The 20,031-nt window shown below is 36.1% G+C and overlaps 1 protein-coding gene and 1 long non-coding RNA gene across 2 annotated transcripts in view; both read right to left on the bottom strand.

Moving 5' to 3' along the window:
* The window catches only part of LOC135111280 (uncharacterized), a 156,403-nt gene that overhangs the window by 75,148 nt on the left and 61,224 nt on the right, over positions 1-20,031 (bottom strand). The window contains exon 4 of the mRNA XM_064024516.1: positions 8,205-8,223. Coding sequence (XP_063880586.1) covers positions 8,205-8,223 — 19 coding nt within the window. The remainder of the gene's footprint in view (positions 1-8,204; positions 8,224-20,031) is intronic.
* The window catches only part of LOC135110976 (uncharacterized), a 22,134-nt gene continuing 19,038 nt past the window's right edge, over positions 16,936-20,031 (bottom strand). Inside the window, exon 2 of the long non-coding RNA XR_010273514.1 lies at positions 16,936-17,221. This is a non-coding gene — a long non-coding RNA (uncharacterized LOC135110976). The remainder of the gene's footprint in view (positions 17,222-20,031) is intronic.

The following is a 20,031-nucleotide window of genomic DNA, read 5'->3' as shown; positions in this document are numbered from 1 at the left end:
GACACCTGTAAATGGTAAGTAAACAGGTTTTAAAGATGCTCATAGCCGAACGTTGAAGGCAAATGAAATTAAACCATCCTGATACTGTGCTGCAAATGTTTATAATGTTGAACCCATGACCTTTGACTGGTACTGACATAATGTTGCCAGGAAATAGTTCTACTCAGAGAATTACATTACTGTCAATAACAAAACTTTTGTCGATATGTCCGCAGATTTTACACACAAACGAGGATTTAAACAAGCATTTTGCCGCTAAATATTTTCGAATATCAGTGATCTGATAAGAAAGGATAAAGCGAATGAGGCTGCAATGCTTGTGTAAAATAAATAGCACAAAAAAGACATATACAATGTTTTATTCTTTTAACATTTTTATCTGTTGTTACTCTTTACTTTGTCTTTTGATTTGATAACACACACACACACACAATATATATATATATATATATATATATATATATATATATATATATATATATATATATATATATATATATATATATATATATATATATATATATATATATATATATATATATATATATATATATATGATTTCGTTTGTGGGCTTAATAATGGTACGTTCCATATGAACAGTTGATCCGAATGCTAAAGTATAATGTTTCAGGCACCGCTTATGTTCAGCTTCCATTTACTCGTAAAATAATACTCCGTAGTGGCGCATTCTGGTGGGGACAATGCGTCATAATATATAAATCTGCATGGAATCCCGCCGCAAATGTCAGTTTTCATAGACATCTGAGTCCAATATTAAGTCTGTTTATTTTGTTAACTATTTCACGGGTATCTCATGGTTAGGAGTCATGAGGTATCAGTAATTTTTGAGAATGTGAAGGCTAAGCAATAAGGACAACAAAGTGCTGGTCGCGTAGTGACTCGTGTGATACTACTTTGCACATCAAAGAAGGGTCAATTGGTGAAAGTGTTTTGCTTTCATGTCACACGTGTAGGTGGCTGGATAACGACACCATATCCAATAAAAATACTTTACTATGAAAAATTAAACAAATTAAACTAAGCAAGACACGAAAATTAACACTAAATGGGGAACAAAGAACACAGGAGTGATTGCCTGAATGAATCTGAAACTTTAATCAAACGAGAAACATTATACCCTTAAAACTGCCTCGTGTGTCACTGTTTTCATACCACTGGGTGTGGCTGGAACTACACCCGCATTCACGAAATAAATTAAATTTTTCGCTCTTATCGTAAAATGGCCTCAAAAAGCTGTGTGTGTCACCGTATGCAGTCTTCTCGCCTGACTGAACGGTTTCTCACTCTACACCGCAATATTGCACTGTTCCATTAGTTCTCCACTTCCAACCACCCAGTGTGAACACTTTGTCTCCTCTTCTCAAAATACTACATATGTTACACATTTTAACCTTTTAAGTGAACATCATTTCGAAGTATAAAAACATCCGTGTCCAATACCTTACAAGTTTATCAATTTACTTTTATTATCCGTAATGTAGCAATGTCACATAAAACAACAAAATTTCTCCACACAAAAGCAATCCACGCAGTTCTAAATATACAAAATGACCCGTATCTACCAAACCAGCGAGATAATCGAATCACCACGGCGTCCTTCCCTTATAGTTCCTGACACACATATACACAGACTCTCTCACTGTGCTAATAGACGAGTGAGTTAAAAGCTGTGCTGATGCGGAGAATAAATGGCTTTTATTATTATACATAAAAGCTAATTTACACCAACTTATCTTATTTTGAAGATTCGACCGCATTAAGGCACTGTTAACGAGTACGTAGGCTACTTCACTGCCTCACTGCCGACCGACCAAGCGTCACTGACAATAGAACCATTTAGAAATATAGGTAAATGATTCAGGTAAAACGAAACAACCCTTTTTTTTCACTTGGGTCAAGAATATATGAGGTAATTTTCCCGCGGATGTTGTGGTCAGTAGCTACTGATACATTTTATTTAACATCGAACTTCAAAAATCCACAACTCTCATCCCACGTAAACGTACGACGCACTATTCAAAAATAAATAAGTCATCATCAGATAATTACGAATCTTCCTCTCGGTCGACTTCGTCAATTTTTTTTTTATTTTTATGCTGGCTTTCGTATGCACAAACTGCTTCACTAGTAATCACGGGAAATTGTTTGTAATACATCACGTGAACATTTAGCTACTCAACTTCGGGTAGATGCAATTCAAATGGCCAAAACTTTTAACAGATTACGTACTGGGCACAAACACGAATATCTAGTGTGGATACACTTTGCTACATTGTTTCTTGAGAAATGTTCTGGTAGTGGTTAAGACTTGACCTTAGAAGGAATCTTAAAACCACCTTCAAGAATTCCCCTTCTGGTACAAATCAAGCACGTCAGCTAACGAGTCGTCGTCTGGAAGCGGACACACATTGCCAACCTTGTCCTTCCTCCTCCTACAGATGACAATACTTGAGTTCTTCTTGGACAGAATCTTGAGCCAAAAGAGTGTGAGGGAGATGTTCTTCCTTATCAAATAGCTGGCATTCTGGAAAGACGGGATGGGTACCAGTCAATTTGAAAGCCTGTCCACACTATCAGACAGTGCTCGACGGCAAACACTGTTACCATATTCCGTTCCAATACACAAGCTAGGAGGGTGAGTGGCGGGCACGAAGATGACGTCAGAGGCGGGGAAACGACGGACAAACATGAGCGAGCAACTGCCCATGAGTGAGGTTGAACGAAACACCAGAAACTGCCCCGTCTGATGTAAAAGTGGTTTTAATCATCAGTATCCCTTAAAAAAGCACTCACCTTTAAGTAATATTTTTTGAGAACTTGACATGTTTTCCGGTATAATGGGACAATCTTTGTTTCGATCTTCTAGTGTGCTGCAGCGCTGCATATGAGCAACCCAAATGATAAGAACCTGAGCGTTGCTTGCAGACAAACCTGTCTGCACAACACTGCCTCAAGTGTGTGTCTTGCTTTGTTATGTATGGTTCCACTTCCGCAAGGAGTGTATAGAAACTGTTTACATCCCTTCTGAACTGCAGAGCGAACCACCTCTCGTGTGGTATCGAGTAGTACACCGTGGGAAGTTTGCCTGGAAAGGCCAGAGCCTGACAGGGTTCATCCAATAGTATAGGGTCTTCGTCTTTACCTCATCTGGTAACACTGCTTCAAAGGCGAAAGAAACATTCTCAGAGAGCAGTGTATGTAATATTATAGTGTGGAAAGGATTTAAAATATTGAATGAGACATAGATGATGACTCGTACGTACGATATCGAAGGTGTGACAATAGTGAGCGAGGAGGATAACAGTTAGGACTCTTATGATTCACATATTTTACTGGATCATGTGTCACTAGGATTATTTAGTTGAAAACTCACTTTATTCCCCATACATGTATACATACTGAACAAGACATCTGCCACTATTATTCCTTCACTCTTGTCTACGAGTATATACCGACCGCTACTATACACAGGAAAACACGCATGATTTTTCTCTTCACACAATAAGTATATTTTTTTTTATGGAATAGAATCGGTACAATAACAACCATTAATAATACGAAAAAATATATAGAGCAGAATTCTGGTAACATTTCATCACATGTAACCGATTTAATTAATTTATTTTTATTTATACAGTTAAAAACCCTTAACTAACAACAAAACCAGCACCGAACTACACACCAGCAGTCCCATCCTCTTCTTCCCTCTCCTCCTTTCCCGCCTCTTCCTCTTCCTCCCTCCCAGACAGAATTATCCATTATTCATAACGCCGCCCTCTCCTGTTTGCGTGAAAACTGTTCCGACTGTTGACTTTCCATAGCGTTCCTGGCTCTTGAGAACTGACAATGTTTCATTTTTCCCTCCCTCTCCTCCTCACCTTTTTCTTCCTTCTTTCCTGTTTTCTCCTCGTCTCTTCCTTCTTCGCTTTTTTTTTCACTTACCTACTTTCGACTCTTCCTTCGTTTTTTCCTGTTTCCTCATTTCCTATTTTTTCCTTTTCTCTTCCTTCTTCGTCATTTTTTACTTCCTCCTTTCATATTTTCTACTCTTCTTTTCCTTCGTTTTTTTTTCGTTTCCTCCTTTTTTCTTCCTTTCTTCTTTTTTATATTCTCCTTTCCTATTTTCTACTCTTCTCTTCCTTCTCCGTTTCTTATTTCCTCTCTTCCTATTTTCTACTCTTTGCTTCGTGTTTCTTTTTTTTTTATCTTATTTTCTCTTCTCTCTATCAAAGATCGTAGACAACATTTCCCTCTCTCCTCCCTCACCTTCTATTCCTTTCCCTTCCTCTCATCTTATTTACTTTCTCTTATCTTTCTTTTTCCTTTCTCCTTTTAGTCTCTAATTTTCACTTCATGAGGGGAGATGTATGGCGTGACATTTTAGTTTACATTTCCCCTCCTTGTCATTTTCCTTTTTCTAGCATTGTTCACTCTTCTCTTCCTCTTTTTAACTCCTCCTGATTCTCACCGTGTCTTCTCTGAATCAATGAAGAATGTATGTCCTGCTTTATTTTTGGATTGCTCCGTTTGTTTTTCTTCTTCCATTGTCCAAATATTTAATCTACCAGCATTTTACAATCTTACAAAGTTTAGTCTTATAGTGTGATTCTGTTCAGCATGTAGACGTGGCTTCTATACTCCCTCTCTCTCTCTCTCTCTCTCTCTCTCTCTCTCTCTCTCTCTGTCTCTCACAACTGCTATTTCTATTACTGCGATCGCCACCACCACCACCACCATGACCATTAGCTTCACCACCACGCTCAACACTACCGCCGTCTCCATCTACCTCTATAGCGACTATCACCACCACCCTGGCCATTATTAGAACTCCCAGCCAGAAGTAGCCCCGAGCAGCACCCCCTCAGGGCTCTTTTCGCTCCAGCCACGCCCAGTTCACTGCCCGCCTTCCAACAGTCAGGATTGGAAGGCTCCCGGTGAGAAATAAAAACAACAGACGACTCTCTTCTTTTTTTCTCCGTTCAATGTTTCTTCGTTTCTTTTTCTTCACTCCCCTCCTGCGAGTTGGAAGTGTGTGTGTGTGTGTGTGTGTGTGTGTGTGTGTGTGTGTGTGTGTGTGTGTGTGTCGAAGATCCATGACGAAGCTTCGGACGATAAAAGGAGGCTTGTGCGTGAATGCAGAGGGTGACTGTGCTTGTTAGTGTTTGGGTGTCAAAGGAAACAATTTATTAAGTTCACTATTATTTCGATATCTTTGTCCTACTATCTGTCTGCTTATATCTTTCTGTTTTCTGTCTGCTGTCTCGATTTCTCTCTGCCACTGTCTTTGCTTGCCTGCCTGCCTTTTGAAAAGCCTTTATTTGCTTACCTCCTTCCTTGTCTACCTGCTCTCTCTCTCTCTCTCTCTCTCTCTCTCTCTCTCTCTCTCTCTCTCTCTCTCTCTCTCTCTCTCTCTCTCTCTCTCTCTCTCTCTCTCTCTCTTTTTCTTTCAATTCGGATGCAAACGTGGTCGACTCGTGCAATAAAACTGGTCTTCGCTAAAACTTGATAAGAATTCAACAATGGTCAATTTTAGAATTTTGCCTCACTCCTCCTCCATCTTTTTCCTTGATAATGCGTCTAATGGAAAAGCTTTAAAATAAAAAATAAAAAAAAAGTCGCTGTTTATCCCAGATTTGATCTTAATTGTGAAATACTATTCTCGAACTGCCCATTCATAATAATGCTAAGGTATATTGTATATACATTTATTTTTTGTATTGTTTATGAAGTATATAAGGCTCATTAAGCATTGTAACCTTTTATGCATTTTAAGTTACATATAAATTAAAAAAGCTAACCAGTTGCCTTTCTTATCTGATATTTACACTTACTAATGGAATTTAAAATGTCCTTTTTTGTATAATGAACACTCCACGGACAAAAATTCAGCTTTCAGTCATACCTGCCTAAAGACAGTACCTCAGGGCCTTTCATTTCCAATTTTCCCATGTGGATGGTCACTGTTCTGTAAAATACATTCATATCTTGTCATATAAGTTTTACTGATAGCCTTCATCGATTTCTGTTCCCTCTGCCGAAGATTCCACTCTTCCTTGTGCGATTAAAAAATCCCCAAAATTCACTCTCTGCCCCTGACTTGCTTACTCTTCATGGACTAATGATAAGAAAATCTTGTCACTGATTACATTAGAATTATATTTTTAAACTATTAAACAAATGATGAAATTATTCTAGATTATCATTAATCTTCAATAGCATCTTAAAATTTCTATTAATACACTGTTTCTACAATTTTTTACGTTTTTCAGCAAATTTCATACATATGGAGAACGTTTCTCCTGTAAAATGTGATTTCCCGCAAAATCTCTAGCTGCTGCTTTTGTGGACTTCAGGAAAGCCTTTGTTGACCACACTGTTGTCATAAACAATGCCAACAGTCTGGATCTCCTTCACAGTCTGACGGTGTGGCTCGCCGACTTCGTTCGGGGGGGCCGTCGCCATGCACTACTGTTATCAGTAATAATAATGATAAATAATAATAATAATAATAATAATAATAATAATAATAATAATAATAATAATAATAATAATAACATAAAGGAGACAAAGTGTGGATAAACTAGTGACAAAAAAAATGTCCTCTAATCCTCCAATGTGTTGTTGTGGTACATTGCACTATTTCATTTACATAATTGCATTGAGCATTCTATATGTAAAAGAGCAATTTGGCGAGGGAAAAAAATAACCTTTCCTGATTTATGATAGCCGCAATAAGACATGTACCAGCACAATATACAAACGCACATTTCGTCATGTAGGTCGACATTATTTTCGAGATTACATCGGGTGTCGCGGAAAAAAAAAAAAATATTCCAAATAATATGCTAATTCAAGAATTGCTAAAGAGAAGCATTGGAAATGCGTAAAAATAATTATTAAATTAGAATTAGAATTATTAAAGCGGATACCTAAACAGACCAATGGCAGGGAGTGACCTTGTAACAAACGTGCTGAGGACCTGCCGGACCAGAGTGCGCACACGCACGGACGCACGCACGCACGCACGCACACACACACACACACACACACACACACACACACACACACACACACACACACACACACACACACACACTCGTAGGATGCTTATTTGTTGGGTGTACTTATGACTGCAGAAAATGTTATGTTCTTATGTACGTATTTATAAACCTCCCAATGGCAATGTTTTTTTCTTTTTTTAGATCTTGTATGAAATTCTTGCTATTGCACATGGTAAAAAAATTCTTTGTATTATCATTATTACTGTTAATTATGCTTTTGATGATTCCAACTTAAATTTCCTAGAATATCAAATCCGCTATGTCTTGGATTTCAGTAATTTAATGCTTTATTTTCTTTTCTCTTTTCCACATTACAATCAAAACCTACGAGAATTACACACACAACTACTACATTAGTTGATCAAGTTTGGGCATTAAATATTGAAATGAATTTTAAAAACTGTATTATGCAAACAGACATCACCGATCACTATCCAGTTTTCTCTTTTCAAGTCTTGCCATCGAAGGCAAAATCAGCCACAATATACTAACAAAAGACTAATCACACACACTGCACTAAATAGCTTTGCTGGTGATTATGCATTGGTGAGCTGGACTGATGTAATGCACTTAATTTGTCCTAATGATACTTATAACATATTTCTCATAAACTTGCCGACCTATAAAAAAGAAAAAAAAAAAAAACGAATCCCAGAAAGAATTATTAAAAAAAATAATAATAATAATATAAACAAATAAATAAAAAAATAAAAGGCGGGGGGAAATGTATCCATATATTACACCAGCTTCAAGAACAAGCATTAAAGAAGAACACCGATTAGAGACTATTTTGTAAATGTCCCTAACATTCCAGAAAGTATACATAAAATATAGAATCACGCTCACAACAGTTGTGAAGGCCGCTAAAAGTAATTATTAAAAAAAAAATAATAATAAATAAATAAATAAAAGGCAATAAAATAAATCCAAAACATCAGTGGAAATCAATTCTCCACTTGATGAAAATACAAGCACATTCAATATACGTACAATAGAGTTAGTGCTCTCTTGCTCAAATATTTCAAATAAATTTAACTTCTAAATGTAACTTCTTAGTTACAACTTAACGATTGAGAGTAATCACTTCAAATATACAAATAATTCCTTATGTGCTCTACATACCTGTCTCCTGCAACTCCCTCTGAAATAGAAAGAAAAAATCTTATTTACAGGCACTTAAAACCAGTACACCTGGATATGGTGACGTTTCACTAAAAATATTAAAGAATGGTCCAGCTTTACGGTAAATGTCAATCAATCACATACCTAATCTTTCATTAAAAATGGGAATTTTTCCTGACAGACTAAGAGAAACTAAAATAATTCACATCCAAAGTCAGGTAGTAAAAGTAATGACAATAGTTACTGTCTCATTTCAATATAGCTAGCTTTTAAGTAAATATCTGAAATAGTTATTACAACCCGTCTGTTGAATTATTGTGGAAAAAATTGCTTGTTTTCTAGATTTCAACATAATTTTAGGGCTAATCATTCTACAGAATCAGCAATAATGCATTTCACTAACACTGTCAGTGTCAACGAGGAATTGGGGAAAAAAAAATGTCGTCTGGATATTCCTTGATCTCTTCAAGGCTTTTGACATTTTAAACCATCGCATGTAACTTGATAAACTAACACTGTTTTTGGGAAACAGGGTACATTCCATCTCTTTTACTGCTAAGTATGTTTATTCAAAACTATAAGCACAGAAATACCACAGGGATCAATTTTAGGACTATTACCTTTTCCTATTTACAGAAATAATGTTACAAATATTAGCACTTAAGTACACTTTACATGCTGATAATACCAACATATTAGATGAGGAGATACTCAGTTTACACAGAAATTTAAATATAGGACTGGATACAGTAAATAAATGGGTAAAAGCAAATAAGTTAAAACTTAATATTTTCAAAACAAATCATATCCTTTTTCACCCAGACTCATTCTTCTGACGATCTCCTGCCACCATTATTATATTACAAGGTAAAATTATCAAAGTGGTGTCCCACGTAAAATTTCTTGGTGCGTACATAGGTAGAAATCTAGATTGGAACTATCACATAAATGATGTTTATTGTAAATCATCCAGGATGTGTGGCATATTTTATAAAGTACATAATCACCTTACAATTGCAGTAATTTTTAGTATTTATTTTAAACTGTATTACACTCACTTTGCTTACTAGCATTCTTGTCTCCCTCAATATAGATGGCAGAATAATTTTATCGAGCAAATCTAAATATTTCCCTGCACGCTGCGAGTCCGGGGAATCGTCGATAAACATAACGGGGCGATCCTGGGTTTAACAGTTTAACAGTTTATTAAGAGAAATATGAGTACATTGAAGATATGAGTGTGCAAACATGATATTACAATTAATGACTTTACTTTTCAATTCACATCACACACTCACGCAGCGGGGAAGAAAAGTTATGAAAAAATAGAAATACAATGGAATATTAAAGTGTCCGGGCCATCCAGACGGCTGTTCCTCATTTGCCGTCCGTCCACTCACTTCATCCGAGAGACAATCTGCGTCCCTATGAATGATGCAACAGGAAGCCCATACAGCGAACAGGTAATATCTTCAGAAGGTCAACACAGAGGTTCCACAGACAGGCAAGTCGTAAAGCTGTTTGTATGATAATGAGGACAACTTTGCTCCATGTGATTCACTGCAGACTGTCAGGCTCAGGATCACAAGTCCGACGCCAGTGAGTCCCTCTTCGAAGTGTGTCGAATGTCTATCTGTCTGTTTACTAATACACTCATCTGCCTATCTGTTTGTGATTGTAAACACGCGTACACACATAAAAAAATAAATAAATAAATAAAATAAAATGAATAAATATAAAAGTAAATAAATTAAATAAAACAAATAAATACATTAGATAGAAAAAAAAATCAAATAAAACCGTGCACTATGCAGGTGTTTGTTTGCACGATTCTTTTTTCTTACGCAAATTCGGTTTAACACGACTTGAAATGCATCAAATTTAATTGAATTTACAGGATGTTTTAACTGTAACACTGCCTGCTTATTTTCCCAGTACATACATAAATATTTAGGCAATCTTTTCCTCATTGGGTTCATATGATAAAAAATAATAATATGCTCAGCAGTTATTCTTCCACCAATGGTTACCGCAGCTATCTTTTAGATAAGGTTTTTGTGTAATATCTTCTCTGATAACTATACTTCAAAAACAACTGACAAACAACTCAAGTACTCATACATCATGTTATTACATTATAAAGCCATTGAAGGTATTATTGAAAGATTAGACAAATTTGTGGATGGGGATGATAGATGGAAATATGTACAGTGACAATGTGTCATACAAGGACTGCCAAGCCCTGATGGATATATATATATATATATATATATATATATATATATATATATATATATATATATATATATATATATATATATATATATATATATATATATATATATATATATACATATATATATATATATATATATATATATATATATATATATATATATATATATATATATATATATATATATATATATATATATATATATATCCATCAGGGCTTGGCAGTCCTTGTATGACACATGAATACCTTCAATGGCTTTATAATGTAATAACATGATGTATGAGTACTTGAGTTGTTTGTCAGTTGTTTTTGAAGTATAGTTATCAGAGAAGATATTACACAAAAACCTTATCTAAAAGATAGCTGCGGTAACCATTGGTGGAAGAATAACTGCTGAGCATATTATTATTTTTTATCATATGAACCCAATGAGGAAAAGATTGCCTAAATATTTATGTATGTACTGGGCAAATAAGCAGGCAGTGTTACAGTTAAAACATCCTGTAAATTCAATTAAATTTGATGCATTTCAAGTCGTGTTAAACCGAATTTGCGTAAGAAAAAAGAATCGTGCAAACAAACACCTGCATAGTGCACGGTTTTATTTGATTTTTTTTTTCTATCTAATGTATTTATTTGTTTTATTTAATTTATTTACTTTTATATTTATTCATTTAATTTATTTATTTTATATTTATTCATTTTATTTATATTTATTATATATATATATATATATATATATATATATATATATATATATATATATATATATATATATATATATATATATATATATATATATATATATATATATATATATATATATATATATATATATATATATATATATATATATATATATATATATATATATATATATATATATATATATATCTAATGTATTTATTTGTTTTATATTTATATTTTTATATTTATTCATTTTTATTTTATTTATTTATTTATTTGTTTGTACGCGTGTTAATTTATTTACATATTTATTCATTTTATATATATATATATATATATATATATATATATATATATATATATATATATATATATATATATATATATATATATATATATATATATATATATATATATATATATATATATATATATATATATATATATATATATATATATATATATATATATATATATATATATATATATATATATATATATATATATATATATATATATATATATATATATATATATATATATATATATATATATATATATATATATATATATATATATATATATATATATATATATATATATATATATATATATATATATATATATATATATATATATATATCTGAAAAGTACTTTTGTGTTCTTTCAGTGTCGTTTGGTCACAGTATTGCTGGCTCCTGGATCTCATCTATTTCGTAAGGTTTGTTGTTGGAGAGTACAAAATGAATTATCGTTAACTGAACGGTGAAATTACGAGCAGAAGTAAGAGCTCATATTCTTCCCTTATCGTTAGTAAAAAACATTCCTGCCCGTCTTCTGCTTGCTCTACTCTCCACTGAGTGCGGTGTGTTCATTGCGTACGTATACACCGCCCCCGCCTTCCTCACCCTAGCTTTGCTTCCCACATACTCACAGTGCCCCTCCTTACAGTGCACGCTCCATGATTCTTGCCCTATTGGGAAAACGTCGAGAATTTTGAAGAATGGAAATGGATTGCAGGAAAGCCATCATATTGGAAACTTTTCTTCCGAGCAGACCACATTCAAGAGGATGGTGCCGTCAATGCCCAGGCGCGTGGTTCCTGCCGTCCTAAAAAGATCAGGCAGGTTACGGAGCATTTCTTTTTCTCCGGAAGTCCTAGAAAAGGAGAATCTTTGTTGTGGAAGCCTTCATTGCTTCCACCAAATTGAATACGTGGTTGCTCCTGAAGATAATGAACGTCTACGTACATGTATATACTGTAATGGACTCTGCTTCTAGGTTTCTTAGCATTATATTTCTTCCGCATGTCTATAATCATAATACAGTATACCTAAAACTCAAGGGATGACTTGGAATTCGCTATCAACCAAGATATTACCTAATCAGGTATCAACAGCTTAATTAAATTAATGTCTTCGTTATTTAAGGACTCTATCTGCGACACCATGTCCCATCTCATCTCAGAGGAACACTAAATTTCGCTACTAAACCACTGCACTTATTTTTAGCGCGAATGATACCATGTTCTCTTTTTCACATTTGCTTCAACAATGGAATGTATAATTTCACCTTCACTGTATATTCATTCATCAACCGTCACCGGTGGTACATCATTTTTTAAGTGATACGTCTCCAAGAGGACTGAACAATTCATTACGTTCCATTGTTAAACACTTACATGCAAGTTAACCACGGAAAGTGTAATCATTTTAAATCCCTGTCAGCACTACAGAGGTGATCTGTCTCGCAGATGCCTTCAACACTTCATGTGGCGTGAAGGCTTCTCCTTAATCATCAATTTAAATACGTCTTAAACACACACACACACACACACACACACACACACACACACACACACACACACACGATCTTCTATGACGAAACTGATATAATTTTGTTCCTTCTGATGCACAACAGCTGCACAACTCAAGGAGGAGGAAGTATTGCGTGTTTCGAAAATTTACATAGATATTGTGTTGCACCAGTATTCCGGCAAATGGTCCGGAGGCAAGGAATGAGTGAGTCAAATGTCCCTGAGCAGAAGTTGACTTGTATATCTGAGTCTTTCCTCCCGTGAGTTTGGAAAGAAAACAGAGGTTCTCTTCCGCCCAAGAAACAAACAGGAAAACAAAGCAACGCCTCTCTTCTCCAAGGACTTCCTAACCTGTTTTACAGACGGGTGTGCTTTTTGTTTCTTTTGATTTTCCAGCAACTTGATCCTTGAGTTTGTCTGCCTGATTCTCTCTCTCTCTCTCTCTCTCTCTCTCTCTCTCTCTCTCTCTCTCTCTCTCTCTCTCTCTCTCTCTCTCTCTCTCTCTCTCCATAAACGCTGCATTGTCACATTTAACGTTTCGCGATGATGCTTAAATTCAAAACATGTGTGAAAGTGAAATGCAAAATAATAAATGATAATTAAGGTTATGATAAAAAAAAAAATCACAAAATATGCATTAAAAGATGTATGAACATAAGAAGTATGAACCATCAAAATCACTTATGCTACCACCAGAGCCAGAACCAAAACTCCCACCTCCACCACACCACCACCATTTTCAAAAAAAACTACAATAAATAGAACCATGTCCACGACAACATCAAAACCATAACCAAAATAACCGCAATCACTAGAACTCCAACAACTACAACCGTCACCACCATTACCATCGCCATCCACATACATAAAAAGACAATAATTTCCCGCAAAATAAAAGGAAAAAACTCCCGAATAGAATTACAATAAAGGTAAATCCTGCCGTTATTCGTTGATCCAAAGGGATGAATGAGGTGATTTGTAGAAGCGCACTGACTGACTGACGCAAATCTTGTGATCCTTAGAAGACACGAGGGAGGAAGCACGTAAGGTTGAGCGAGTGAGTGAGTGAGTGATTGGGTGACTTGAGTAAAGCAGGGACGGACAGATGAATGGATGGATTGGGGAGAGAGAGAGAGAGAGAGAGAGAGAGAGAGAGAGAGAGAGAGAGAGAGAGAGAGAGAGAGAGAGAGAGAGAGAGAGAGAGAGAGAGAGAGAGAGAGAGATAGGAAAGCAATGGATAACACACATTTACTAATAAAAATACTCATGAACCATCCCTGAGAGAGAGAGAGAGAGAGAGAGAGAGAGAGAGAGAGAGAGAGAGAGAGAGAGAGAGAGAGAGAGAGAGAGAGAGAGAGAGAGAGAGAGAGAGAGAGATTGATATTAGGTTGATATTAGGAACAAAAATGGAGAATCGGGAAACAGGTTTAGTAACGTTGGGTTTACTGGAAGACAGACGTAGGTGAGAGATAACTGCCAACACAGAGATGGAAATCAACTAGAATAAAGAGCAAGATATTGTGACGAATAATGGAGGGAAAGGGAGAAAATGGATCCAATACAAAGACGGATAAGCGAGATGGAATAGTAAGACAATCGTTAACACCGGAGCTCAAGTTCTCTCTCTCTCTCTCTCTCTCTCTCTCTCTCTCTCTCTCTCTCTCTCTCTCTCTCTCTCTCTCTCTCTCTCTCTCAGGGATGGTTCATGAGTATTTTTATTAGTAAATGTGTGTTATCCATTGCTTTCCTATCTCTCTCTCTCTCTCTCTCTCTCTCTCTCTCTCTCTCTCTCTCTCTCTCTCTCTCTCTCTCTCTCTCTCTCTCTCTCTCTCTCTCTCTCTCTCTCTCTCTCTCTCTCTCTCTCTCTCTCCCCAATCCATCCATTCATCTGTCCGTCCCTGCTTTACTCTGTGTGTGTGTGTGTGTGTGTGTGTGTGTGTGTGTGTGTGTGTGTGTGTGTGTGTCCAAAATATCAGGACGTTACTTCTTTTCCAGTGTCCCTCAGGAAATTCTCTTTCCCGCGCTGATTTTAGAGTTCATTAAAGCCTTCCTTTCTCTCTCAATTTTGTTCTTTGTCTGTCTCCTACAGTATATTGTCTCTCACTGTATCTATCTGTATTTTTCTTTTGCTTGTCTGTCTTCCTGTCTGTCTTCTGTTTTTCTTTTTGTAAGATCCTTTTCACGCACAAATGTCATGCTGTGTGTGTGTGTGTGTGTGTGTGTGTGTGTGTGTGTGTTGCACACATATAAATTCCTCTGATTATTTTTCTTTATATATATATATATATATATATATATATATATATATATATATATATATATATATATATATATATATATATATATATTTTTTTTTTTTTTTTTTTTTTTTTTTTTGTAGTAAGGAAGCTATTCACAGGCTACAGTATCTTATACAGACAGTATCTAATGCTCCTTGCCCTCCTCTCACACACAATAAACGTCAATAAAATAGCAAGGTAGACTTTACGAGTGCAAGGAATGAAAGAGTAACTACAACGGTTCACTCATGCATCAGTAAATTAGACAGAATATGGATGAATGTTAAAGGAGAGCAATGCATGACAGGGCTATTGTATTCGAAGGGAACGAGGCATGAAAATAGGAAGTTTATACATACACACATGTTTCATATATATACACAAATGAAATATATATATATATATATATATATATATATATATATATATATATATATATATATATATATATATATATATATATATATATATATATATATGTATAGTACATATGTATATACACAGGGAGAGGGTTGAACGATGTCCATGTCCATTAATCTTTTGAAATGTATTACTTTTATAATTCTGCCTGGAATAGTTATGGACATATTCTACCTCTCACAAAAATTGTGATATCTTATCTTCCTCAATTTTTATTCATTTTTCATTCATTTATTTAGGTTAGAATTTAAATAGTATTATCATTCTCTCTCTCTCTCTCTCTCTCTCTCTCTCTCTCTCTCTCTCTCTCTCTCTCTCTCTCTCTCTCTCTCTCTCTCTCTCTCCCCTTCCTTTGCAATGGTGCAGTCATTACAGCCCAACCACACGCCCGCCACCCACATCATCTCCCGATATTTTTGACGACCTCTCCGCCAGTCACGTTACCAGATTTAGTCTTGCGCGATCAAAACTCGACGGCTAGAATGTTCCTGCAAATGCAACTAAATTACACGAAGTCTGAACAAGACCTTAAAATAAAGAAATGAATGAAAAATAAAGACGGACAGACAGACAGACATAAAGAAAGAAAGAAAAAAAGGGGACAAATAAGTAAATAAAATGAAATTATGGAAGTCTTTGTTTAAGTCGGGTAAGAGTATGCAGGTAGAACTGTGTTATATTTTCAGAAAACAAATCTATTTTAGCAAAAGCAAAAAGTTTAACAATCTTACACACACACACACACACACACACACACACACACACACACACACACACACACACACACACACACACACCTGTTTCATCAATAAAATTTCAATCTCATCCAGAAGTTAAAACCAAAAGACACATTAACGTAAAGATGATTCTAAAGTCTAAACGGTTGTAAAAGTTTTTTAAAAAGTATGGTTAGGAGAAGCATGCCTCGCGAGACACTTTATTTACAGGCGAGGACCCAAAGGCTGTATTCTCAAAGATTCTTAAATAAAGGGACTGTGCTTAGCACGAAAGTTATGCTTAGTTTCGTGCGTAAGTCCCCAAACCGTGCTTAAGCTTAGCACAAAAGTTAAGCACGGTCCGGGGCGTGCTTAACTTTTACAATTAAGATGGTCGACCGCCAAGGAGCCTGAACACCTCACCTCAACAATTATCGGCGCCGTAAGGATGTTCTTGATGACCTAAGTGACTCTGAACTATTGAAAATATATAAATTAGATCGCCAGGAGTGTTATTTGTGTCAAATTTGGCGGAGATGCCTTGGAGAGTCCTACAGGAAGGAGTGATACACAGAGGTAATAATTACACTGCATTATTTAGCCAATGGGATGACGCAGCTCTGCATCAGTGATGACCTTGGCCCATCCTGTGTCCCGTTCTTGGCGTGCGTCTCATTTGCCTTCTTGGTAACAAAGGAGTATGCAGCTTTTTTTGTGCTGCCGGGGTGAGTGAAGGGCAACGTTAACTCTTCAGGCTGCTTCTTTCCTCAATGCTAACTGGACGAGGAGGGAGTCTTGCCATCGGTCCAGCTGGGTTTCTTCTATTGGCAATTTCGGCCTTAGGGGTCATTATCTCCTCCATACTGAAGGAAAAGGATAGGAAGGGATTGAAGTTGCTGATCGGGAGACTCGCGGCCCCGGCTGGCTCAAAGTCGTAAACACCGAGACAAATTACTCAGACCTTACGCGGGATCTAATTTAAATATAAAAAGACCGATATCATGTGCTCATATATTTTCAGTATCGAAGATAGGTTATTACTTTGTTATTTATTCTAAAAATGTAAAAAATAAAAAATAAATAAAAAATAAAAACACCGCAACTAATATCACGAAATTAATAAGTGTGAGATTTTACTGTTTTGCACTGTCACCATTTCATGCTGCACTGGTCCTGTGCTTTAACTTTGAAACTTATCCCAGATTTAAACACGATCTGAAGATAAGCACAACGTTAAGCAGAATTCTAAGCATAATTTTAAGAATATTTGTTAATACGGCCAGTAATCGGGATAGGGCAAGAAATAACGGGTTCAAGCTTGATAAAGTTAGATTTAAAAAGAAACTGATTATCAATACAGAGACTGAAGAATGGAATGAATTCATAAATCAAGTTATTAGCACCGAATAGATATGGAGCTTTAAGATCAGACAAATTTATGGATGGAATTATGGGTAAATTGGTAAATATGTTTCATACAGGACCGACACGTGTAAGCCTGACACCACCTTGTAGCTTGACTTATCAAATATAGAGTGTGTGTGTGTGTGTGTGTGTGTGTGTGTGTGTGTGTGTGTGTGTGTGTGTGTGTGTGTGTGTGTGTGTGTGTGTGTGTGTGTGTGTGTGTGGCGCAACAAAGCAGGTGTCTTCCTCCTCCTCTTCTTCCTTTGTACCTGCTTCTTTTCGAACTTCCTTCCCTTTCTCCTCTTCCCTCTGTCACTTATCTCACTTCCTATGGACGCTCCCTTCGATCCGATTCCGTTGGGTTCGTTATTTTATGATTTCCTATCCCCTCGCCTTTCCCTTGCCCTTGTCTCACGCTCGCCCTATTTCTCCTTCTTTTCCCTCATCACTGTCGCCGTTAATATACAATCTTCTCACACGCAGCTCTCAGGTCTCACCTTTCTAATTTAAGAACAAAGATTGGACCAAAAAAGACGAAAGAAAGAGGAGACCATTGTTCCTTTCTCAAGTATGTTCAGCGGCTCTCTCTCTCTCTCTCTCTCTCTCTCTCTCTCTCTCTCTCTCTCTCTCTCTCTCTCTCTCTCTCTCTCTCTTCTCTCTCTCTCTCTCTCTCTTGATACGGTGATCCCCTTGGGTAACATAGCAGTAACTAACGATCTGAAATAGTTCGCAGTTATCCAGCTACTACTTCACGCCTTTTCTATTCCTTTAAACGTATGTGACTGTCCACAGAGCCCCCTGAATCGTGTCTGGTCACTGCACCAAACCTGAGAGTAATTTTGAAAAGCTACGATACAAAACTAAAACATCTCGTATTAAAACAAACATGGTGAAGATAACGGTTGTGGTTACATAAGATCTCGCTCCGGGACAGGTTATTGGATGACGAGAGCATTAAAGCTGACGCGCAAGAAGTTTCTACCCTGACAGTATGTGCTTCTCATCATTTGTTGTTATTTTGAAAAACTGTGACGAGCTTCCTTCCCTTTGTAAACAATAACCATGGTAAAGTGGTAGTTTAGTGACATCAGTATCATAACAAAAAGTGAATACAAATAACATTGTTCATGAAAAACGTAGACTGTGGAAATAATTTTCAAGATACTACCATACATTTACTCGATTATGATCCTTTTTCTGGGTTAACTGCTGTAGAAATCTATCACTGTAGAACATGGGTGTCAAAAATTAAACTAGAAATTTATCATTGCCGAACATGAGTGTCAAGGATTAAACTAGATGGCAATCAGCAGCTATATGTATTTCGGTCAATGCCTGACAGGAACTAAAATTTTGGCGGCAATTCCCGTGGAGAAGAAAAGCATCATAGATCCTCACAGCATCATCATTCACGTCAAAATTTAATCGGTTGCTTCTTAGCCTAAGGCCAATCATCTAACAAAGTATCATTGAAGTCCAATTATGACAGGCGGAGCAACAAATAGGACGAAAGCAAACGGTTAGTGAAAATAACTATCTGGTTCTCAAAAACCTAACAGCAGAATAACACAATCAAAGCACATCAATCCTCCCGACATGTCACGCCAAACGGTGTTTGGAGAATAAGAACAATGATGTTGACAAGATTTTGGAATAGAACAAAGATATGAATCTAATGTGAATCGTAAAAATATAGAGTGGGTAATCAATTATAGGAACATTTTCGAGTAGAAAGAGTAGTCTAGCTAATGAATGTGTAATGTTCATCTACTAAACCCGGGTAGTCACGCAAACAAAACACTAAAACCTAACTCCACCGTGCAACGATAACGTCAGTTTGGACGGAATCTACTAACGAAACTGCATAACATTCTAAAGGACATTTTGCGTTTGGGTTCGCTCCTGTCCGGCAAATGATGTGTTTTAGCGAGTAACATCAGAGGTGGGGTTGCACGTCAGCATTTCCACTCCTTAAATGCATCATCGCACACCAACGTCTTTTTAACTGCCATGATTGTTTCCGTGTCTGTACCAAGCTCCATGGTCTATATTCGGAACAGGAGAGAAAAAAAAATATATACAGTCATGGCAAGAACAATGGTTATAGGATTTTGCCGACATGCTAGTGACTTTATTTATTACAAACTGGCAACTACCACTGCCACCCGACAACTGTTTGTGTTGGCTCTCGGGGAGTAAAAAAAAATGGATTGCATTCTATGAAGCCGCCATTCAACGAAGGTACAAAGTGAAACCGAGAAAACATTAT

This window comes from Scylla paramamosain, chromosome 21 (genome assembly GCF_035594125.1).
Source record: "Scylla paramamosain isolate STU-SP2022 chromosome 21, ASM3559412v1, whole genome shotgun sequence".
NCBI lineage: Eukaryota > Metazoa > Arthropoda > Malacostraca > Decapoda > Portunidae > Scylla > Scylla paramamosain.
This window is presented reverse-complemented; position numbering and strand designations above follow the sequence as displayed.